We start from the raw sequence: 25,827 nt of genomic DNA on the forward strand, positions 1-25,827 counted from the left end.
GGCCACTCAAGGACATTCACAGATTTGTACCAAAGCCACTCCTTCATTGTCTTGGCTGTGTGCTTAGGGTCGTTGTCGTGTTGAAAAGTAAACCTTTGCCCCAGTCTGAGGTCCTGAGCGCTCTGGAGCAGGTTTTCATCAAGGATCTCTCTGAACTTTGCTCCATTCAACTTTCCCGCAATCCTGACTAGTCTCCCAGTTCCTGCCGCTGAAGAACATCCCCACAGCATGATGCTGCCACCACCATGCTTCACTGTAGGGATGGTATTAGCAAGGTGATGAGAGGTGCCTGGTTTCCTCCAGACGTAACGTTTGGCATTCAGGCCAAAGAGTTCAATCTTGGTTTCATCAGACCAGAGAATCTTGTTTCTCATGGTCTGAGAGTCCTTTAGTTGCTTTCTGGCAAACTCCAAGCAGGCTGTCACGTGCCTTTTACTGAGCAGAGGCTTCCGTCTGGCCACTCTACCATAAAGGCCTGATTGGTGGAGTGCTGCAGAGATGGTTGTCCTTCTGGAAGGTTCTCCCATCTCCACAGAGGAACGCTGGAGCTATGTCAGAGTGACCATCGGGTTCTTGGTCACCTCCCTGACCAAGGCCCTTCTCCCCCGATTGCTCAGTTTGGCTTGGTGGCCAGCTCTAGGAAGAGTGCTGGTGGATCCAAATTTCTTCCATTTACGAATGATGGAGACCACAGTGCTCTTCGGGACCTTCAAAGCTGTAGAATTTTTTTTGTACCCTTCCCCAGATCTGTGCCTCGATACAATCCTGTCTCGGAGGTCCACAGACAATTCCTTTGACTTCATGGCTTGGTTTCTGCTCTGACATGCAATGTCAACAGTGGGACCTTATATAGACAGGTGTGTGCCTTTCCAAATCATGTCCAATCAATTGAATTTACTACCGGTGGACTCCAATCAAGATGTGGAAACATCTCAAGGATGATCAGTGGAAACAGGATGAACCTGAGCTCAATTTTGAGTGTCATAGCAAAGGGTGTGAATACTTATGTACATGCAATATTTCAGTTTAATAAATTTGCAAAAATTTCTACAAAACCTTTTTCACTCTGTCATTATGGGGTATTGTGTGTAGATTGATGAGGGAAAAAAGGAATTTAATCCATTTTGGAATAAGGCTGTAACATAACAAAATTTGGGGAAAGTGAAGGCGTGTGAATACTTTCCGGATGCACTGTATATGAGTGCAGGAAGAAAACGTGTAAGAGTATAATGTAATACACACACACACACACACACACACAAAGAGACACACACATTCCCTGTGATTTTTGTCCCCAGATGGACACCTTAGTGAGCGGCATCATGATATTCCATTACAGAGTATGTAATCAAAGTCTGAATCTAAATATTTGTAAGTGAAGGCACTATTAATAGATGACATGTAGTCACTAGCAATGACACGGGAATATGGCCGTGCATGGAAAAATGGGTCAAAAAGGCTTGACTTGTCTGGAAACTCTTCCATTTTTTCACTTGAGGTGGATTTGGCATGAAGTTGATATCCATTGGGTTCCCATCGCTCCGAGATTACACTATATTTGTCAGTGCTTAAATATTTAGGAAAATAGGGGGAAAACAAGACAGGAAAGGGGGCTAGGATGTGTGTCCACAACAAATACCAGCCCCCCCACACACACACACACACACACACTCCCACCTCAGTCCTCCATGCCTTATGTTCCTATTTATAGGGGAAAATTGCGCTATGGAAAAATATGACAAAGCTACATTCCATAAATAAGCTGGGAATGGTGGAAAAGAGCACGCGGCTTAGTCTCTTAAGGCCTGAGTGCAAGTTCTCAGGCCTGGATGGGTAAATGAATAGTTAGATCGATGGATGGATGTGTTGCCAGTTTGGTCGAGTGCATGAACTGTCATTAGGATTTGGAGACTTCTGAGGACTCTCTGCCATCATTGAGGCTCATGAGAGCAAACTCTGTCCACCCTTGAAGTTCTTCTGCTCATATACAACGCATCCACTATTTGGTACTTTTCACAGTAATTTTCAAAGCTGCTATGATGACGTACACTTGAGTTTATGGTACATTTAAGCAGCTATGGTGCTATGTTTGTTGTCAATCTTGTTTGTTGTCAATGCAAATTAATGAATTAGCCACAGTTTTACATGCGTCATGCTCCTCAGTGGTCATGTTTTAATGATTCATCATTGAATGCTATGTATATCGTAATATGATCCAAGTCTATTTATTGAGGAATTGGTAAATTGTATAGTCTGGCAACAATTATGCAGTCGTGCGATGTTTTTGTGTCTATTCAGCATTGTATCTTACAGCTAAATGATACCCAGACACCCACTCATACCAGGATTGTTTGTGCAAGCCTGGTATGATTATATATATGGACAATGGTACATTTTTCTGTGCACAGTTGCTATCACATTGTGTGTGTGTGTGTGTGTGTGTGTGTGTGTGTGTGCGCGCACGCACGCGCGCGCACGATGTTATCATGTGCATTATTGTGTTTGTACATCTGTGTGTGTGTGTATTTATTTGTGTTCATGTGTGTTTGTGTCTACGCGTGTTTAACTGTCGACGTGGGTGTATGCACTCATATTTCAGGGTTGAGGTTACTGCATGTTGGACACACTACCTGCAGCAAGTATAACAGTGTAAGACTCAAAAACAATGGGCCATTTGTAAGTGAGCTCATCTACCTTGATGGTTGCACTGGTTAAGGACACCTTCCTTCTCATCAAGACACAACAATCGCACTACAAAAAAATAACTGTCTCCTTCATTTAATAAGAGCCAATGTGAGCCATTAGGAGCCATGCTGTAGGGCACATGGCATAGCAGAACCGCTTGTCTGAGAGTTGCACATAGTCAAGAAGGGGAAACAGTCCTCCAGTTGGGAGCTAGTCTCCCAAAAGGAGAAGAAAGACATCAAGTAGGAGAAACAGTCTTGAAATCTTGAAAGTCTTGAAATGGGCGGCACGGTGGCCCAGGAGTTAGTGCTGTCGCCTCACAGCAAGAAGGTCCTGGGTTCGAACCCTGAGGTCATCCCAGGTCGTCCTCTGTGTGGAGTTTGCATCTTCTCCCTGTGTCTGTGGTGGGTTTTCTCCAGGTGTTCTGGTTTCCCTCACCATCAAAAGAAACATGCATGTTAGGGTTTATACTCCAGTCTGTGCCCCTGACCAAGGCAATGGGAAAAGAACTGGAGTTGGTCCCCAGGCGCAGCATGAAGGTGTCAGCTCACTGCTCTTAGCTACACAGATCACAGCTAAGATGGGTTAATTTGCAGTAACTGAATTTCCCCAAGGGGATTAATAAAGGAAACTTAACTTAAATCCAAGGTTAAAAATGCATGGGGTTAAGCAGCAGTGCAAAAAAGCAACATTTAAAGAGCTATAGTGAATTTAAGTGATGGCTCTATAAACAGAGCTGAATGTTAGTCAGATCACTCCCCTTTGGAGAGAAATGTATGCCGGTCGAGACGGTCTCTGCAGTAAATTTAAAACTTTCCCAATTTGAATTATTTTCCCTCATTGTTTGCACTCCTTTTCGTTAAGCGTAACATGTTGTCAAACTTCCAAAGTCTCAAATCTATATAGACCTCTATGGTGGTGTGTCTTGTTGATGCCCAAATATCAGTTTGAAACCATCAGTGTTGCAACTCAGTGCAAAAATACATAGGGATGTAAAAAGGATTGTACCTAATGATATAGTATGTAATTTCACGGTGTTTGTGCATTTATTCATGGTATGGGATAGATTCTGGTGGGTTTTGAAGTTGCAATGAAAATAAGAAAAACTACTAGCTTGACCTACCTTAGCATTATTTAATGTCACCGTTTCTCTTGGTGTCAATCTTGACCCTTGACTCCACCATTGTCCAGTCACCTATGTCTTGTGCTGTTATTTAAAGATGAAAACAGTGGCATTAAGAGGGATAAAAACCAGGATGTGTCTGGGCATGGAGAAAGATGTAGTTTTCAGAGGGCCTCTAGGTGGCATGGCAGTCTGTTCTGTTGCCTACCAACATGGGAATCGCAGGTTCGAATCCCTACAACTTGGTCAGGCGTCCCTACAGACACAATTGTGTGCGGGTGGGAAGCTGGATGTTGTGGATATGTGTCCTGGTCGCTGCATTAGTGCCTCCTCTGGTTGGTTGGAGCACCTGTTCGGGGGGGATATCCTCCCACGCACTCTGTCCCCCTGGTGAAACGCCTCACTGTCAGGTGAAAAGAAGTGGCTGGCGACTCCATAAGTATCAGCGGAGACATGTGGTAGTCTGCAGCCCTCCCTGGATCAGCAGAGGTGGTGTACCAACGGCCGGGACAGCTCGGAAGAATGGGGTAATTGGCCGGATACAACTGGGGAGAAAAGGGGGGGGGGGAAAAACAGAAAAAAGAAGAAAAAAAAAAGGGACGTAGTTTTCTTTGTCAGTCAGCTCCCAGGCTCAGTCCGGATGGCTGTCAGATAGGAAGGAAGCAACTTCCTCAACATGGCTATGAGCAATAACTCGTTTAAACGTACAATACCTGAGCTATGTGTCATCTCTACTTACAGTATTCAACTTATTTTAAGAACAGGGTGACTGGCAAAGGAAAAAAATTCATTCATTTTGCCATAGATGGAAAAATCAAAAGGCCCTAGATATTCTTTGAAGGACACAAAATTAAGTCATAACTATAGATGTCTGGTAGAGCAACCTTAGGTTATATGTCGGTGGCTGTACAACCCTGTACAGCACCATTTACAATCAAACAATACTTAATTATCAAGCAAATCGTAATTCCCTGCAACACAATCATCAATAACAACGTGGTAATCCATCATCATTACAATAACCAATAGGTAGTCAGCTTCAGAATTGAAACTATGATTTCAATCCAGCTAGTAATGCAGTCATGGACTTTTTGTTTTGATCGTATGGGAAATTTCACTTGAGTTTCAGAAAATCCAGTTCATGAAAGGGCTCCTCTCATTTGGCCCCGTTTTAAATGGCTCCTGTCATCGAAGTGTAAGAGGGGGTCCACTTTAGGTCCCTCTTCCTCCAATGGGCACCTGACTTCCTCTTTTTTAGAAGAAAGCCACTTTATTTTGTCATTGTATTCTTACAATGAATTTGTCTTCTGCATTTAACCCATCCTATTGTATAGGAGCAGTGGGCAGCTGCAGCACCCGGGGACCAACTCCAGTTCTTCTTTCCATTGCCTTGCTCAGGGGCACAGGTAGGAGTATTAACCCTAACATGTATGTCTTTTTGTTGGTGGGAGGAAACTCCACACAGAAAGGACCTGGGATGGCCTGGGGTTCGAACCCAGGACCTTCTTGCTGTGAGGCAACAGTGCTAACCACTGGGCCATCATGCTGCTGTTCCCCACCTGAGGCAGGAAGGGAAAACAGGGGTGTTTTGCTGACTTTTCTTTACAGAGTGGATGCAATGATCTTTTATTAGTAAAAAGATTTCCAGGTTTCAAAAATTACTGATGAAGTCGAAGGTGAATTGTGATCCCTGACCCAGCAGCATTGCTGTAGGTGTATCATAGCACTGGCCTCATCACTCGCACCACGCGTTAGACTAAAGTAGCCTCAGATGTCAGCCAGTGGTGGCCTATGGGACCCCAGACAACTGGCGTTCTCTGAATGTACTCTTCCACAGGCCCAGTGCCAAGCCTCGGGCTCCAGGGACACAGCGGCTCAGTCTCTTCTCTACCTCCAATTCCCCCTTCACACAGGGCCCATTGCAATTATGTCAGCTATGGAGCTATGAATAAACAGACTTTATTTGTCTTGTAGCATATTTATAGAAGACAGTAGTCAGTTTTATTTTCCTGTCGTTTTGAGCATTTTTTCTCTTCTTTTTATGGGAAAGTGGAAAGTATGTAGTCATATTTTGGGACAGTGAGACAAAATGATTGGGAGCGGAGCTACTGTGTGAAAGATATGTGTGTGTGTGTGTGTGTGTGTGTGTGTGTGTGTGTGTGTGTGTGTGTGTGTGTGTGTGTGTGTGTGTGTGTGTGTGTGTGTGTGTGTGTGTCTGTGTGTGTGTGTGTGTGTGTATGTGTGCGTGTGAGAGAGAAAGAGAATAGAAGCAAGACAGAAACAGACAGAAATCTTGGGAAGGATAAGAGAGAAACAGATATTACATGGGTGCAACTACAACCGCAACTTCCAGATTTCTCATTTTCGAAAATGACACCTGCCTGCAATTAACATCAACTGTTTCCAAGATATGTGTGATGCACATAATGTCCAACTAATTAAGCTGAAGCCTAGCATCTGCCAGTATTGATTCCACAGTGATTTGTGAGTCATTGTATGTAACCGCTTAGCATTCATACTTTGAAATCTAAAAGTTAACTTTAATTTTCTTTGAATTGCCTGTGAACTTGGAAAAACAGTCAAAATACTGATGTAAGATGGAGAATGTGTAATGAAAAAAATGTCTTTGTCTAGTCATTGTGAATTGCATTTAGTGTATTTGCTTCCACTATGTTAATGTAGTGGACTGCATTTATATAGCGCTTTACTAGCTGCAACCACTCAAAGTGCTTACAATCAATGAAGGCCTCACATTCACCCATGCACACACACACATTCATACACCGACGGCAGTTTCAGTCAATGCAATGTGACAACCAGCTCATCGGGAGCAGTTAGGGGTTAGGTGTCTTGCTCAAGGACACTTCGGCATTTTTGCAAGGATGAGCCAAGGATCGAACCGGCAACCCTCCAGTTACCAGACGACCTGCTCTCGTCTCCCCAATCTATCTATCTGTCTATCTATCTGTCTATCTATCTATCTATCTATCTATCTATCTATCTATCTATCTATCTATCTATCTATCTATCTATCTATCTATCTATCTATCTATCTATCTATCTATCTATCTATCTATCTATCTATCTATCTATCTATCTATCTATCTATCTATCTATCTATCTATCTATCTATCTGTCTATCTATCTATCTGTCTGTCTGTCTGTCTGTCTGTCTGTCTGTCTAGCTATCTGTGGACTGTTTATATTTATCTCTTTATCTACTGAAGTAAGTTTTTATTTTTTTATATGAATTTATCCACTGTTTGCCCCATCAATACACTGCACATTTAGAAATGAAGGATTCAATGATTTTAATGGAAAACATGAAGAAAAGAGTTTAGGGGGAAGTGGCCGCGTTATTTTCCCTTTCCGTTACATTTAGTGGAATTTGCAAAATTTCAACCTTCTTACATTACAACCCATGGGGCCAACGCTAGAATAAACAACACAACATTTGGAATAAACATGTCTCTCTCAGTATTTCAGTTTTAACATTTGGAGTTCTTGCAAAATTTTTCTTTCTTTCTTTCTTTGCACATGACATCTGGAGCCTTAGTGTAAAGTCTTATGACGGGTCATCTCTAGTAGTCAACCCCAAGTAAATCTCACTGGGAAGAGTGGTGGTGGAAAAAGTTATTGATGTTTACAAACATCCTATTGGGATTAACTTAAATCATTAAACAAGTTATTTATGCAATCACATGTGTGTGTTTAAGGGTGTATGTGCACACACAACCACGCACATAGTTGTTCAAAGCGGGAAAAAGACTGTGCATACGATGTGTCAGAATGCTTGACTCTGTGTTTGTGTCTGTGTGTGTGCGTGCGCGTGTGCGTTTTCATGTGTGTGTAAAGAGTGTGTATGCACCATCAAAGCTATCTAGCTCTCTTTATCAGTTGCTTTACACATAGATGAGAGGTTAGGCCTTGTATTGGGTTAGGTGAGGTCATATTGACACTCATTCCAGTTGATCATTATACTTATTTGTAGGGGGAAAAAAAGATTAGCCTTCCAGGAACAATTAATGCACCTGTTACATATTCAAATATGTCTCCACACCCTCTTGTCATTATTATTCACCTATGGAAGAATGCCTCATGGGTGTCTGGGTGGTGTGGTGGTCTGTTCCGTTGCCTGTCAACACGGGGATCGGTGGTTCGAATCCCCATGTTACCTCTGGCTTGGTCAGGCATCCCTACAGACACGGTTGGCCATGTCTGTGGGTGGGAAGCCGGATATGGGTATGTGTCCTGGTTGCTCAGGGTGCCTGTTCAGGGGGGGAGGGGGAACTGGGAAAAATAGCGTGATCCTCCCATGTGCTATGTCCACCTGGCAAAACTCCTCTCTTTCAGGTGAAAAGAAGCGGCTGGCGACTCCACATGTATCGGAGGAGGCATGTGGTAGTCTGCAGGCCTCCCCGGATCGGCAGAGGGGGTGGAGCAGCGACCAGTACGGCTTGAAAAATAGAATAATTGGCCAGGTACAATTAGGGAGGGGGGGGGTCCCCCAAAAAGAATGCATCATTTGATTGCGTTTTTTTTTTTAAAAAATTTTATTCCTACTGCTTTACAAGGAACAGGAACGTGACAAGGACATGGGACTGGCATGCCTTGTCAAAGCCCTGCATCATACACAGTGGTGAAACACTCAGACACATGTGCCGGATTTCTTTTCTGCTTATACAGTATGATAGGATGGAATACTGCAAAGAACGTCTTAGTTGACTAATTAACTGGTCCGAATTTGGGTTTTTGATAATACAGTTCTCAAGATCCTCATCTCTGATTATTCAGCTGACATACTGACTGGTGATACCTGTAATCACATTGATATTTGACCTCTCCAAATCTCCTGGACCCAAGGGGCATCCGGGTAGTGTAGCGGTCTATTCTGTTGCCTACCAACATGAGGATCTCCGGTTTGAATCCCCGTGATACCTCCGGTTTGGTCGGGCGTATCTGCGGGTGGGAAGCCGAATGTGGGTATGTGTCCTGGTCGCTGCACTAGCACCTCCTCTGGTCAGTCGGGGCACCTGTTCGGTGGGGTGGGGGAACTGGGGAAATAGCGTGATCCTCCCACACGCTACGTCCCCCTGGTGAAACTCCTCACTGTCAGGTGAAAAGAAGTGGCTGGGGACTCCACATGTATCGAAGGAGGCTTGTGGTAGTCTGCAGCCCTCCCCGGATCGGCAGAGGGGGTAGAGCAGTCACCGGGACGGCTCAGAAGAGTGGGGTAATTGGCCAAGTACAATTGGGGAGAAAAATCTCATGGACCCAATTCAGATGAAGCGTAGTTGCCAGTGCTATTGTGTCCTGCCCACCTTCTTCATCACCAAGCAAAAAAAAAAAACAAACAAAAAAAACAAAAAAAAAAGACATGGCTGAACCTGAGTTTTAGTTATTGATATTGTAACCTCTTTGGTTGAAATAAATATGAGCCTGGTCTGCCTTATCTGTTAAGTAGCCACAATAATTTTGCTTTGTCCTCAAACTAGCTGCTAGCGGCCCTGTTCTTCCACATTTGGTTGGTATTATGATGACTGTCGTTGATTTGCCTTGGAGATTGGCTTTGCATTTTGCCATGTATTTTAAGAAAAATATGATGGTAGGACAGAAATGCTTGACTAAATCATATGTTAAGATGGTTGTGATATGCAGTGAAGATGTGGATCTAAACCTAACCCAATTGTAGTCATTGCCATTTGTAAGAGGGTGAAAGCACGGAGACACCCCACTGGCATTGATCGGTCTCTGCTGTGCTGTGCTGGCCCGTTTAGAGTAATTGCTTGCTCAAAGACTCATGATGCTTGATTGCTTTAACCCATGGCTCCATTTGTGTGCTGCCTTAAAACATATCTCATAGGCCAATAAAGGAAAATGCTGAAAATGAAATTGACATCCCAATCAGAATTGGATGTCTATGTTGGCTAATATCTGGAAAATCCCTGGTGATATTATTTGTATTAATTTCTTTCTAAGGGTGTTTATCGGTCTACTGAGTGTGTTTTTACTGAGCATTAATTAAAAAATATGCTACCAACACAGGGATCGCCGGTTTGAATCCCTGTGTTGCCTCCAGCTTGGTCAGGCGTCCCTGCAGACACAATTGGCTATGTCTGCGGGTGGGAAGCCGGATGGGGGTATGTGTCCTGGTCGCTGCACTAATGCCTCCTGTAGTCGGTCGGGATGCATGTTCGGGGGGGGTTGGAGGGAATAGCGTGATCCTCCCACATGCTACATCCCCCTTGTGAAACTCCTCACTGTCAGGTGAAAACAAGCGGCTGGTGACTCCGCATATATTGGAGGAGGCATGTGGTAGTCTGCAGCCCTCCCCGGCTCGGCAGAGGGGGTGGAGCAGCAACCGGGATGGCTCGGAAGAGTGGGGTAATTAAACAAAGTAAATTGTTTAGTATGTTTGTATCTCATGCATCACACTGTGAACGCATTCAGTCTTTCTTCAGTATGCACATTCACCATGATAGCGTCTGCAGTTTAGGTCAGTATGTTGCCATAGTGCTGTTCGGATGCAGCGAGCTGCAGTGCAATAAAAGACTTGGTGATCACCGTAGAAGTCCTCTCAGTCTGTGCTTACCACCACCAGCCACTTGCCATTAGTTGAACCAACAACAAGCAGGGAGCCTGTGGATGTACCTGTGTTCCCCACAAAAGAACAGCCACACAGTCACACACATTTGAAAACACACATGCACAAACAAACACAATCACACACACACGCAGACATGAACACATGTAGACAACAGAGACTGTCCACCTCTTACACCCAGGCCTATCTGCATGTAAATGACTCGCTCCGAGACAATCTGATCACAAAGCCGAGGCTTCGCCTGGCCCATTCATTCGCCTGGTGAGAATATTGCCAGGGCCGAATGGAAACTTCATTTTGCAGGGGCTAATATTAGCCCCGGCCTCTGGAAAATTCCTTTTAAATGATCACAAGCTGAGAAAAGGCAAAGAATTTGTTTAACATTTTGCCTGACGGTATTCTATGCTTGCACGGAGGGGCTTTTTTCAGTTGTTACTGTACACAGGAGGGTCCTGGGAAAGAAGATGTGGAGGTAGGAGGGGTGGACTGGGAAGGGAGAAAGACTTGTTGGCTGTCTGTCTCAGTGTCTTTCTGTCTGTCTGGAGCTTGCTAACGCATGCACATGGCCCACTTCCATTTTGTGTCCATCCCTGGCTGTCTGATAGGACCACTGAGTACCATTTCACTTTCAGATCACATTATTATACTTGTCATATGTAAAGTGAGGATTATCTGTAATATATGTTGTAAAATAAACCTCAGTTTCTAAAGACTTAACAGTATATGACAGGCCTACTCCAGACGTAAACACAGACATCGCTGTCACATGATACTTTATAATATCTCATATTGCAGTGTATGCGTCTCTATGATGCATTATTATTGTGATGCATATCGTATTAATAGTACATAGGTGGAAATCGCTTTGTGTATTTGCCACTGTTTGTTTGCTCATACCCCTGCACTTTTTTTGTTGACCTACATTTCACACAGTAAGGTGGACCTTTAAGCTTGTTATCACTAAACAACCCCAATTTATAACCCGTGTGTGCTCATGTATTCATGTATGTTTTTCTAGGAAAATCCCACCTGGCCATAGTCCAGAGGGTGAACAATGAGGGTGAAGGTGACCCCTTCTACGAGGTTTTGGGTATCGTCACTCTGGAAGACGTCATCGAAGAAATCATCAAGTCAGAGATCCTGGATGAGACTGACCTGTACAGTAGGTTCTCTTCATAGATGCATACTTATCAGACTATATGTCCTTGAGATTTTATTTTTGCCTCTCTCAGTAGGGGCATCATTGTAAAATCTGTGATCTGGGGCGTCCAGGTAGCATAGTGGTCTATTCTGTTGCCTACCAACACGGGGATCTTCGGATCGAATCCCCGCATTACCTCCAACTTGGTCAGGTGTCCCTACAGACACAATTGGCTGTGTCTGCGGTTGGGAAGCCGGATGTGGGTATGTGTCCTGCTGACTGCACTAGCACCTCCTCTGGTTGGTTGGGGCACCTGTTTAGGGGGGCAGGGGAAGTGGGGGGAATAGTGTGATCCTCCTACGTGCTACATCCCCCTGGTGAAACTCCTCACTGTCAGGTGAAAAGAAGCGGCTGGCAACTCCACGGTATCGGAGGGGACATATGGTAGTCTGCACCCCTCCCCGCATCAGCAGAGGGGGTGGAGCAGTGACCAGGACAGCTCGGAAGAGTGGGGTAATTGGCCGGATACAATTGGGGAGGAAATTAAAAAAAAAAAGTCTGTGATCTGCTAGAAAGCAGGTTTGGCTGCTCACTAACAATGTGACCCATATATGAACGTTTTAACATAGCTCGATGGGTCAAATCTATGGCGTAATTAATTTTTTGACTACCCGGATCTTATATTTGTAGTTTTTGCCATCGTGCATATTGGTTATCCATCCATTATCCAAACCACTTATCCTGCTCAGGGTCACGGAGATGCTGGAGCCTATCCCGCTAGTCATTGGGCAGCAGGCGGGGAGACACCCTGGACAGCCCGCTAGTCCATCACAGGGCCGACACACAGATATTCACTCCTAGGGACAATTAATATATCAGCTATGATATTATTTAACTCACTGGCTTCATTTTGGACATGGGACCTCCACTAGACACAGTTTTACAATGACATCTGACGGCAACTGGACACGAGCCATTAAACCTGTCCTTTCAACAACAAAAATTAACCCCTAGCGCCTCAGTTAGACTGTGCACATGATTTTTCACTATCCATGACTTTTCACATGCACTTAGAATAGTTTATCTATGGTTACTGCTACCTAAGTTCAGGCTGGATGTTCAAGCAAGTTGAAACAGGAAGTAGGTGAGTAATGTTGAGCTTCCACTGATAATATTGGACATTTACAGTAATAACTTTTAACTTTCACTTCCACTTCCAGACATGTGGTTTAGATTATTTGATTAAATTGGACTTGTTGAAAAATCTGTGATGCTCATGTTAACATGCACGGTCAAGCATTTTGAGATTGTCTTTGACAATGACAGGTGCTAAATAAATAAAATATATTATTATTATTATTATTAATGGTAAGACACATTCGCAACGCTGTGTCCAGTGGTGGTCTGTGCCTAAAATCTCAACAAATTAAGTTGATGAGTAAAAGGATATTATAACCTGTATGCACAATGGCAAAAACTACGAAAATAAAACCGAGGTCATAAAAAACAGTTCATTATCCTTTAAAGGCCATTAATGGAAGCGTTATTTCATTGTTATGAATTGAGCTTATCAGAAATTATGCCAGTCCATTTCCTGCTTGAAAACATCAAGCTTTGAGTTATGCTAAGAATGTGTTAAGCTAACAATGTAGCCCCAACTCTCTTTTAGTTCTGAGAAGGGCTCCCCAGCTACATCTCTGGAAAAAAAAGCAATAACCTAGGGTTACTTAAGTTTAGTCACCCTCCAACCCGGGACTGCTAGTTCACCATGAGTGGCATAAAGTGGGTGCCCTTTTTCCAAAAGGCCTCCCGGCTCCAGTCTCACATCAAATTTTCATTTTCTCTCCTTAGCTGACAACAAGACGAAGAAGAAAATCACCCATCGGGAAAGGAAACAGGATTTCTCGGCCTTCAAGCCCACCGACAATGAAATGAAGGTTAAAATATCACCTCAGCTTCTGCTGGCTACCCTACGTTTCCTAGCAACAGGCAAGTGGGCTGTGTTGCTGCTTGACTTCCCCCAGTGTGCCCTCAGCCGTTCACTGTGGGGAAAGTGTGTGTGTGTGTATGTGTGTGTGTGTGTGTGTGTGCGCGCACGCACGTGCGTGTGTGCACGTGTACTCTTTGTGTTTGAGCAAAGTGGTGATGGGGAGGAGCGAGTATGTGTGTAGAATACGTGTGTATCTGCGCTGTCAGTGCATGTGAGGGAATGATTTGTGCAAGTGCTCGCAGGCAGTCGTGTCGGTATGTGCGCTTGTGTGTGTGTGTGTATGTGGTTGCTCACACGTTTGCCTGCGCACGCGTGCATGTGTTTGCGTGGACGTGGGTGTATGCGTTAGAGCATGCATGCGGGTTCATGGAGAGCTGGTAGGCCTCTTGAGAACGCAGCATGGGATGTCTGTGCAGACTGTGTTCAGATCCAAAAAAACATGGGCGAATATTTGCTTGCGTGTCATGCACTAAAAGGTTACAAGTTGTGATCTTAGCGCACAGCTTCAAAAACACCAGTCTATTTGCTTACACTGATGACATCACTTCCAGCATTTTTGGCCTACAGTCGGGGTTCTCACAGAAGTTGACGTACTTGGGTGTAAAATGTGAAAAATTTCACCCGCTTTCTCTTGGGAAGTGGATTTCTGAACAAGTAGTATAACATCCAGCTTCTACGCTAGCAGCTGTTAATTATGGTCCAATGCAGTTGGATTTGCTTTAGTACTTTGACCTAGCAGCTAAGCATTGATTAAAGGCCTTCTAAAGGCTATTAGTGAGTTTAGTTCCTGGCGGTGAAGCCAGCAGCCAGCTGACACATATCACTGCTTCTGGTTCAAAAGGAGCTGATTGGGCCATCATGTGGTTGAAGCCAACCAATCACAACATGGACACATCATTTATAGGTCATTAGTGAATTTCTGGTCAAGCCTGTGTGGTTGCCGAATCAAACTTGTTTCCAGGATTGTTGGACTGCTCGAAACGAGAGATATTGCGTTGTATGCTAATGTTGAATACAGACAACCATCTAAAATGTGTTTTTTCTCCCCTCTATCTCTCCATCCTTCCCCCATCCCTAGAGGTAGAGCCATTTGGACCGGTTCAAATGTCAGAGAAGATTCTACTGCGTCTGCTGAAGCACCCAAACGTTATCCAGGAACTGAAATACAACGAGAAGAACAAGCTGGCAGCCGAACACTACCTCTTCCACAGAAACAAGCCCGTGGACTACTTCATACTCATCCTCCAGGTTAGTGAATTCCCAGGGAGAGAAGTCAAATAATATAGGAAAAAAGTGACACCTATATAGGATGCATTTTCAAATAGCATTCGTTCTGAGGCTGGCAAGTTGACATTTTACCAGAATGATTCCTCACAACTGGATCCATTTTTGAATAAATCCATCCATCCATCCATTATCCAAACTGCTTATCCTGCTCTCAGGGTCGTGGGATGCTGGAGCCTATCCCAGCAGTCATTGGGCAGCAGGCGGGGAGACACCCTGGACAGCCTGCCAGTCCATCACAGGGCCCACACACACACACACAAACATTCACACCGAGGGACAATTTAGTACGGCCAGCCAATTCACCTGACCTACATGTCTTTGGACTGTGGAAGAAAACCAGAGCACCCGGAAGGAAACCCATGCAGAGAACATGCAAACTCCACACAGAGGATGACCCAGGACAACCCCCAAGGTTGGACTACCCCAGGGCTTGAACCCAGGACCTTCTTGCTGTGAGGTGACCACGCTAACCGCTGCGCCACCGTGCCGCTTTTTGAGTAAATGTTCCCATTAAATTGATTTTTATCTCTTCCTGGATAAATATCCTTTTGGAATCGAGCTCCTCCTCTATAGGTTTTTTTTTATTATATGCATTAATTGAACTCAAGGTGCAATTTGCTTAGCTAAAGTGAGTATTTGATTTATCCATGACATCAAACCGTATAGTGTTTCACCTGCCCAGGGGCTGCAGATGAAAACAAGCTCGACCGCTATATCTGATGAATAAGACGTCATATTTCTATGGAGTTTCATCTCTTAACTTTGCTTGATCCTTGTCAAGTGAACCTAATAATAAATAATAACTAAATAGATAGATGTTAGTGAGTAGACATGCTCACTTGGGTGTAATTGGGCTTCCCGGGTTATATTTTGTTCTGTTCTTAAAAAAACAGTCTTATTCAATATAATATAATATTTAATATGATATAAGAAGTTGTGATTTAAATGCTCACCGAGGCACACTTTTTCATAGGCCCTTGGGTTTTGGCCTCACTTGCACACATTTGACCAAAAATGTACTTGGCAAATAAAGCTCTTAAACTTATTTGATCTTCTTATCTAAGACAGAAATTGCTAAACTAACAGTGAAATAGAATAAAAGAAAAAAGATCAAATACTGTGAGGCTTGGAAAGGTCAGTAAACCCGTTTTTGGCTGGTCCCGGTGCACTTCATTGCCACCCATTGTACAAATGTGTCAGTCACTTGTGCAAGACATTACAATAGTCAGTGAGAGTCAATAAGGCTCATAGGTGTCAACCCAAAAAAAAATTTGCGTCCATGATATTATAAGCTGCTTTGCTATAACACATGATATGTCTGCTTCATAAATACAGCCCTTGTGCAGTGCCCAGGCCTCACCATGACGGAGAAGATGCTATACTTCATAACTAATATGTATTTCGAGTGATTTGACCCTACGTTTTGTTTTTTTTCTTTACCAACAGGAAATTGCCACTTTTAAGTGTTGTATCTGATGTAAAACCTATTATCTGAATGCAGATAAATATATGCTTGTTTTTCATTAATTTCCCCCTTATCAGCAAGGTTAATATTTGTTATGGCCCTTGATCAAGTAACAGCTGCCGGTTCGTTGGCCTTGAGATGTAGACATGGAGATGATTGGGAGCTGTGGAGCACCGTGGGGATTTTTTTCTACAAGCTATAAAAGGAGAAGAGATGAATTATAAAAGAGAGGGTTTTAGGACGGAGTTGGCCTCTCCTCTCTCTGGTAGAAGAAATAATGTTTGAGCTGTGAAAGCAGGCATATTGGGAAAAAAACGAAAATGTGGCAGTAGACCATCAGGCTGACATGAAACTTTGTATAATCATGGATGTAAAAGGCAGGAAACAATGTCCTGCATCTGCTGTCTACCATTTATGATACACACACATATATATATATATATATACGTACACACACACACACACACATAGATTTGTTGAGCATTTTTATCCACCCCATTGATGGTTTCCGGAAAAAAAACACTATATATACAAAATCCAGATTATATATTTTGCTGGATTATTTTGCTCCTTATTTGTTGAGCACTTTTCCTATAGTTGAGTGTTTCTTTAACAAAGTTTTATATATATATATATTCATCCATTCATTCATCTTCAGCTGCTTCTCCAAGGTCAGGTCGCGGTGGCAGCAAGCTAAGTAGGGCACTTCAGACATCCCTTTCCCCAGCACCGCCCTCCAGCTCCTCCTGAGGGATCCCAAGGCGTTCCCAGGCAAGATTAGACATGTAGTCCCTCCAGTGAGTTCTGGATCTACCCCAGGGTCTCCTTCGAGTTGGTCGTGTCCGGAAAACCTCCAAAGGAAGGCGCCCAGGAGGCATCCTAATCAGATGCCCGAACCACCTCAACTGGCTCCTTTCGACACGAAGGAGCAGTGGCTCTACTCCGAGCTCCCTCCAGATGTCCAAGCTCCTCCCCCTATCTCTAAAGCTGAGCCCAGACACCCTACGAAGGAGACTCATTTCAGCTGCTTGTATCTGCAATCTCACCCTTTTGGTCAGTACCCAAAGCTCATGACTATAGGTGAGGGTTGGAACGAAGATTGACTGGTAAATTGAGAGCTTTGCCTTCCGGCTCAGCTCCCTCTTCACCACAACGGTCCGGTACAACGTCCGCATTACTGCTGATGCTGCACCAATCTGCCTGTCAGTCTCCCACTCCATCTTAACCTCACTCGTGAACAAGACCCCGAGATACTTGAACTCCTTCAGTTGAGGCAACAACTCATCCCCAACCGGAAGCGAGCAATCCACCATTTTCCAGTAGAGAACCATGACTTGGAGGTGCTGACTCTCATCCCAGCCATCTCACACTCAGCTGCAAACCACCCCAGTGTGCGCTGGAGGTCACATTCTGATGAAGCCAACAAAACCACATCATCTGCGAAGAGCAGAGATGCAATTCTGAGGTTCCCAAAACGGACATACTCCTCACCTTGGCTGCCCCTTGAGATCCTGTCCATGAATATCATAAACAGTATCATAGACATGGGACAACCTTGGCGAGGTCCAACACCCACCGAAAACGCGTTTGACTTTGTGCCGAGAATGCAGACACAGCTCTCACTTTGGTTATACAAGGACCGGATGGCTTGTAGCAACTGCTCCAGTACCCCATACTCCCGCAGTACCCCCCACAGAGTGCCCCGGAGTACATGGTCGTAAGCCTTCTCCCAAGTCCACAAAACACATGTAGACTGGCTGGTCAAACCCTCATGCCCCCCTCAGCACTTCTGCAAGGGTAAAGAGTTGGTTGTTCCAAGGCCAGGACGGACTCTGCATTGTTCCTCCTGGATCTGAGGTTCGACAATCAGTCGGAGCCTCCTTTCCAGCACCCTAGAATAGACTTTCCCAGGGAGGCTGAGCAATTTGATGCCCTGATAATTGAAGAACACCCTCTGGTACCCCTTTTTAAATATGGGAACCACCACCCCAGTCTGCCACTCCACAGGTACTGTCCCTGATCTCCACACAACACTGAAGAGGTGTGTCAGCCAAGACAGCCTAACAATGTCCAGAGCCTTCAGCATCTCAGGGCAAATCTCATCCACACCCAGCGCCTTGCCACCGAGGAGCCTCTGAACTACCTCAGAGACCTCTGCCAGGGATATGGGTGGGGCTTCCCCTGAGTCTTCAAACTCTACCTCCTCCCCCACTGAGGACATGTTAGCCGGGTTCAAAAGCTCCTCAAAGTGTTCTTTCCACTGCTCGACAACGTCCCCAGTCCGGGTCAACAGTTCCCCTCCCCGGCTGAACACAGCCTGAGTCAAGCCCTGCTTCCCTTTCCTAAGTTGCCGGATGGTTTGCCAGATCCTGAGTCGTCAGGTGGTTTACCAGAACTTCCTTGAGGCCAACCGAAAGTTCACCTCCATAATATATATATATATATACACATATATATACACTCACTGGCCACTTTATTAGGTACACCTTGCTAGTACCGGGTTGGACCCCCTTTTGCCTTCAGAACTGCCTTAATCCTTCGTGGCATAGATTCAACAAGGTACTGGAAACATTCCTCAGAGAGTTTGGTCCATATTGACATGATAGCATCACGCAGTTGCTGCAGATTTGTCGGCTGCACATCCATGATGCGAATCTCCCGGTCCACCACATCCCAAAGGTGCTCTATTGGATTGAGATCTGGTGACTGTGGAGGCCATTTGAGTACAGTGAACTCATTGTCACGTTCAAGAAACCAGTCTGAGATGATTCGAGCTTTATGACATGGCGCGTTATCCTGCAGGAAGTAGCCATCAGAAGATGGGAACACTGTGGTCATAAAGGGATGGACGTGGTCAGCAACAATACTCAGTTAGGCTGTGGCGCTGACACGATGCTCAATTGGTACTAAGGGACCCAAAGTGTGCCAAGAAAATATCCCCCACCCCATTACACCACCACCACCAGCCTGAACCGTTGATACAAGGCAGGATGGATCCATGCGTTCATGTTGTTGATGCCAAATTCTGACCCTACCATCCGAATGTCGCAGCAGAAATCGAGACTCATCAGACCAGGCAACATTTTTCCAATCTTCTATTGTCCAAATTTGGTGAGCCTGTGTGAATTGTAGCGTCAGTTTCCTGTTCTTAGCTGACAGGAGTGGCACCCGGTGTGGTTTTCTGCTGCTGTAGCCCATCTGCCTCAAGGTTCGACGTGTTGTGCGTTCAGAGATGCTCTTCTGCATACCTCGGTTGTAATGAGTGGTTATTTGAGTTACTGTTGCCTTTCTATCAGCTCGAACCAGTCTGGCCATTCTGGCTCTAACAGGTACTATTTAATGAAGATGCCAGTTGGGGACCTGTGAGGCGTCTGTTTCTCAAACTAGAGACTCTAATGTACTTATCTTCTTGCTCAGTTGTGCAACACGGCCTCCCACTTCTTTTTCTACTCTGGTTAGAGCCTGTTTGTGCTGTCCTCTGAAGGGAGTAGTACACACCGGTGTAGGAAATCTTCAATTTCTTAGCAATTTCTCGCATGGAATAGCCTTCATTTCTAAGAACAAGAATAGACTGTCGAGTTTCAGATGAAAGTTCTCTTTTTCTGGCCATTTTGAGCGTTTAATTGACCCCACAAATGTGATGCTCCAGAAACTCAATCTGCTCAAAGAAGTGCCCATCCAACCAATCCAACTTGTGGGAGCTGCTTCTGGAAGCGTGGGGTGCAATTTCTCCAGATTACCTCAACAAATTAACAGCTAGAATGCCAAAGGTCTGCAATGCTGTAATTGCTGCAAATGGAGGATTATTTGACGAAAGCAAAGTTTGATGTAAAAAAAATCTTATTTCAAATACAAATCATTATTTCTAACCTTGTCAATGTCTTGACTCTATTTTCTATTCATTTCACAACATATGGTGGTGAATAAGTGTGACTTTTCATGGAAAACACAAAATTGTTTGGGTGATCCCAAACTTTTGAACGGTAGTGTATATATATAATCCAGTGATTCACGTAAATTCTTTATGAGACAGTACAAGCCTGTTTCATGCCATAAGCAATCATCAGCTCTGGAGATATAAAGATAGATGTAGGGAAAAAAAACAACTTTAATACACAGCAGTACAATCTTGTTTCGTGCGTCGCGCACTCAGTCAGCTGCCAGTTCCGGTCCATTTGTTGAGCACTTTTATCAACACCATTGACGGTTTCTGAAAAAAAAAATATATGTGTGTGTGTGCGTGTATACGCGTGTGTGTGTGTGTCGGTGTGTGTGTGTGTGTGTGTATACGTGCACGCGCGTGTGTGTGTGTATATTGTTTATTACTTTACATACCTCGGAAGCCTCCTATCCTCCAAAGCTAATATTGATGAGGAAATACACCACTGCCTCAGTTGTGCCAGTGGGGTTTTCTCAAGACTGAGGAAAAGGGTCTTTGAAAACCGCGACCTCCAGGCCAGAACGAAAATTCTGGTCTACAAAGCAGTAGTGTTGCCCACCCTACTGTATGGATCAGAATCCTGGACCACATACAGCAGGCACCTGAAGGCACTTGAGGCACATCATCAGAGGTGCCTCCGAAAAATCCTCAAGATCACCTGGGAAGATAGACGCACCAACACCAGCGTCCTAGAGGAGGCTAACATTCCCGCTATCACTGCCACCATCGCCCAACACCAGCTCAGATGGACTGGCCATGTCATCCGTATGCCTGACTCTCGCCTTCCAAAACAAGTCCTATACTCCCAGCTTCTCACAGGACAACGTGCCCCGGGTGGTCAAAAGAAAAGGTATAAGGATAACATCCAAATGAACATCAAAAAATGCCACATAGACACTAAGACCTGGGAGGACACAGCAACCAACAGGGCGACCTGGAGAAAACTCGTCCGGGAAGGAGCTGCACTATATAATAATGATCTCCACCGTGCTGCAGAAGACAAGCTCAGACTCAGAAAGGAGGGAGTTTCCACCAAAAAGGCCCAAACCAATCCCACGATTACCACCACTCACCCCTGCCCACACTGCACCAAAATATGAGGCTCCAGGATCGGCCTCTTCGCCCACCTGAAGACCCACAAGGACCAAGAAGGAGGACAGTCCTACTGGACCCCAAGTGACCGCCGATGATGATGAGGATGATATTGTTTATCCTATAAGCACACTGGACACAGTCCAAAGACATGCAGGTCAGATGAATTGGCCACGCTAAATTGTCCCTAGGTCTGAATGTGTGTGTGTGTGTGTGTGTGTGTGTGTGTGTGTGTGTGTGTGTGTGTGTGTGTGTGTGTGTGTGTGTGTGTGTGTGTGTGTATGTGTGTGTGTATATGTCAGAATGTGTCAGTTCCATTGACAAATGTGTTTTTGATCAACTGCACCATTGAGTCCCTCCAGTTGGGGACTGACCACACTAACCACAACTCCATCCCATCTGTAAAAAAAATAAATATTTATTTGGGTATGATATTTAGTTAGAACACATATTTTAATTTGTTATAGTCTACATTTTAAGCACAAAGTACGATATACCCTTATAGCATTTGATATGTGACGAGGGTTATTAGTTCTCTCAGAAAATGCTCAATTCTTGGTCCCACAGGGGAAAGTGGAGGTGGAGGCAGGAAAAGAGGGGATGAAGTTTGAAGCGGGACCATTCTCCTCCTATGGGATGATGGCTCTCACAGCCTCACCAGGTAAGATTTAACCCCAGCCCTCACCTGCCAAATCCAACACCATATGAAAATCATCTTGATATCCTACCTGTCCTGGTTACATTTAATGGATGTTGCCAACAAAGATGAACAATTAGCTAAAAGGAGGCTAAAATTTATTTTTATACAGCATGTCAGCACTGTCTTTCTCTTGTCTCCTGTTGAAAGAAGGTGGCAACACAGAACAGGGAATTAAACATCATCCAGACTAAGGATGGTGGCCACAATGAAGAAGTGAGGACAGCAGTAGGTATCTATGGACAGCGTCACGTGGTCTGGTGTAACCTAGGTGGTTTGCCTTGACATTATTCAGGTCAGGGACTGGTCTGTTTTTTTTTCTTTCTTATCAACCCGGCAGAGGGAAAAATACATTTGATCTCTGATGAGATCTCATTCTTCAATGATGCAATAGCTTGAATTAAGTTGATGCAAGGCTAAGAACACCGGCTTCCTTGTGAAGGCCAACACGTCAAGAACAAGCCTCCCCAAATGACCCCGCAGAAGTGCCAATTGCCGAACTCATATAATGAACGTAGTGGAAATCTTTGGCAATGCGCTGACAAAGCACCTCCTCTGTGCTACTGTTCTCATGCAGTAATGGCCTTTTATTTGTGAGCTCCTAGATTTCATTCTGTAGTGCATGACAGGGAGGTGGCTACTTGGTAGGATCTCAGAGACATCTGCTGGCCTAAGTGGAGAGTTACCTCTCTCTCAGACGTTGGGGATAAAAAGGTTGACCCAGCTTTCTGTACATGCTTTACAACAATCAACTAGAAATACAATTTACAGTTGGATTGTAATCAAGAAAATGTACCATACAATCCCACAGTATGTAGGGCACGGAGCATGGTGTAGTGATCACTGAGAAATCAAATCAAATCAAATCAAATCAATTTTATTTGTATAGCCCAATATCACAAATTACAAATTTGCCTCAGTGGGCTTAATAGCAACATAACATCCTGTCCTTAGACCCTCTCATCGGATAAGGAACAACTCCCTAAAAAAAAAACCTTTAACAGGGAGAAAAAATAGGAAGAAACCTCAGGGAGAGCAACAGAGGAGGGATCTCTCTCCCAAGATGGACAGCATGCAATAGATGTTGTGTTCACGCAATTTACATAATACAACATTGAAAGAGGATAACAGAATTATAATGGACATAACATTTATGAAGAACATGATGCACAGGATGCTAAGCAGTGTCAGGTGGAAGGAGGTTTGTATAGTTCAACCTCTTTGTCCAGCATACCCAGAGATGCAGTATAAACCCACCAAACTGAGTTTACCTACCTGTTAAGACTGAAATACATCTTTCTGGTGTACATTAACAGCATACATTATACAGTGTAGCAATGTAGAAATTAATGTTAAGTGAGAAACAGGTCTTTGATGGGGCTTTTTTTTTTAAATGGCTCCTCATGCTCTTCTAAAAATGAAAATGATCAAATCCATTTTTTCTGCCTCACCACTGAATCACTGAATGTACATCAATGGTAAGTCATCTGATTGGCCGGTGTAATCCATATGGAAAACTCAAGATGCTCCACTACTTGTTACCGACTCCAAACTGACAACCTTTCATTAAAACATTGGTCTATTTCTCACTTATGGTGACAGACTTTTCTCCTCCTTCCTCATTTGCCCCCTCTTGATCCCCCCCCCCCCAAGTCCCCATGTCCCTGTCTCGTACCTTTGTGGTCAGCAGGGCTGAATCATTAGCAGGATCCCCAGGTATAGTACTCAATTTTTCCTTTTCCTCCTTTGCCTCTTCCGCTCACCCCTTTTAACAGCTCTTGATAACGTTGATAGATTCGGCATGCTTTTCAAAATGACAAGGATGTTTGTGTTGCTGCACTTGCTGACTATGTGACACCGACCACTTGACGTGGAAGTCACAGCTTGTGATGTGGTGTTGTGTAACAACCCTTTTTGCATTTATACTATCTTATCTTGTAGCGTTGTGTAGTGATAGTAGAAAGTGGGCCTTCATTGCAAGCATATGTTTACCTGCATGCCATGCATTAGCATTCACATGTTTTTTTTTTTTTAATCTCATTTGCTTTTTCCATGTATGCGCTCTGCAGAAATTTTAATTTCATGTTTGTGGCCAAATTGTGCCTGGGCCAAGTGCAGGGACAATTTAAATGCTTGTGTGCTTGTAGATGTATTTGAATTGACACAACTGTGCATATGCATGTGAAAGACAGAAAGAGGGAATAAGGGAGGAAAAAGAGAGGAAAAATGGAAACAGTTTTAGACTTAACACCCTCCTCCCCGGAGCCATCATTCAAGTGGGTGAGTGGTGTTGGAGACTGGAGGCCCCAGATTGGATCCAGGCTCCTCCCCTTTACCCTTTAACCCTCTGACTACATAAACAAGACCTAAAGTCACAGCCCCCTGCCGGTCACCACTGTGCGCACATACCAACACAAACACACACATACACACATATGTTCACATGCATGCTCATACTGCTACAGCACATGCAGATACACATGCACAAACATGCACAGGCCAACACACTCAATCGCACCCACAGAAACACACACAAGCACACATTTGAACGTGCTGTCATGAACACAAACACAAACACATCCACATTTACCCAGAAATGTATGGACACATTTAAGCAAATACCTCATATCGTTCTCTCTCTCTCTCTCTCTCTCTCTCTCGCTCTCTCAGTTCAATTCAGTCCAGTTCAATTCAATGATGCTTTATTGGCATGACTGCATTAATTACAGTGTTGCCAAAGTAAAACAGGTCAACAGAGTACTAAACAAAAAAACAAAAGAAAAAGGAATACATAGATCTGGCTCTCCCTCTCTCTTTCACTGTCTCTCTCTCTCTCTCTCTCGGTCTATCGCTGTCTCTATCTCTGTGTCTCACTCTCTCGCTCTCTCTGTGTCTCTCTGTCTCTGTGTCTCTGTCTCTGTCTCTCTCTGTCTCTCTCTCTCTTTGACAAACAGTCTGCAAGTTCATCTGTGACCTACAGTGCGACTCTAATGTGTTTTTCACCCGGTTGCCCCACTGTGTGTGCGTGTGGGCACACATGTGTGAGTGAATGTCTGTGTGGGTGTGTACATAGGTGCATTATGTGTGTATTCACACCGTGGTGTTCTGTATTGACCTGGCCTCTCTGGCCCCAGAAAATGGAGTACTAATCCACCAGAGTTCACATGCCAGGTCTTGGACCCACTGCGCTACATCCACACGCCCTGACACGCGTGTACACACACACACACACACTCGCTCTCTTTCTCTCTCTCTGTCTTTTTCTCTCACACCAACTCTCTCTGACACACACACACACACACACACACACACACACACACACACACACACTCAAATGTGGGATTACATACATTCCAGTCAGCGTAGTAGTATTAGCGTGCCCAAGCCTTTTCCACTTTGTTGTGTGTGATTTTGACTAGGCTTCTTTAAGAAGTGGAAAACATAATCTGGCTTTAATTAAAAAAAAAAAAAAGAACAAATCTTCCATTTGGTGGCAAGCAGCATCTCTGAAGACCACCAACTCATAACTGTTGAAACGCAACCCGCAATTCAAGAGCTCCTTTAGACTGAGTCTTCACATATAAATACAGTAACTTGTACGATAATCTGTTACTGTAATCTTACTGTAATGTTACTGTAATCAGACAAATATCACCTCACATTTACCAGCACACCTGTGATGTAACCATCGCTCATGAATTTGGTGAGAACCTGTTTAGGAATCTGGCTAACGGGCTATACAAATAAAATCGACTTGACTTGACTTGACTTAGATGTTAGAGAAAATGGGGTGGGTTGGTTGT

General features: G+C 44.3%; 1 protein-coding gene across 2 annotated transcripts in view; it reads left to right on the forward strand.

Annotated features, from left to right (window-relative positions):
- Positions 1-25,827, forward strand: part of cnnm2b (cyclin and CBS domain divalent metal cation transport mediator 2b) — a 47,760-nt gene that overhangs the window by 17,584 nt on the left and 4,349 nt on the right. Inside the window, exons 2-6 of one of the 2 annotated variants that reach the window (XM_056279733.1) lie at positions 11,431-11,574; positions 13,405-13,542; positions 14,622-14,791; positions 21,895-21,988; positions 23,678-23,740. In XM_056279733.1, coding sequence (XP_056135708.1) covers positions 11,431-11,574; positions 13,405-13,542; positions 14,622-14,791; positions 21,895-21,988; positions 23,678-23,740 — 609 coding nt within the window. The remainder of the gene's footprint in view (positions 1-11,430; positions 11,575-13,404; positions 13,543-14,621; positions 14,792-21,894; positions 21,989-23,677; positions 23,741-25,827) is intronic. The other variant, XM_056279734.1, reaches the window with a different exon arrangement.

This window comes from Lampris incognitus, chromosome 5, assembly GCF_029633865.1.
Source record: "Lampris incognitus isolate fLamInc1 chromosome 5, fLamInc1.hap2, whole genome shotgun sequence".
In the NCBI taxonomy this organism is placed as follows: domain Eukaryota; kingdom Metazoa; phylum Chordata; class Actinopteri; order Lampriformes; family Lampridae; genus Lampris; species Lampris incognitus.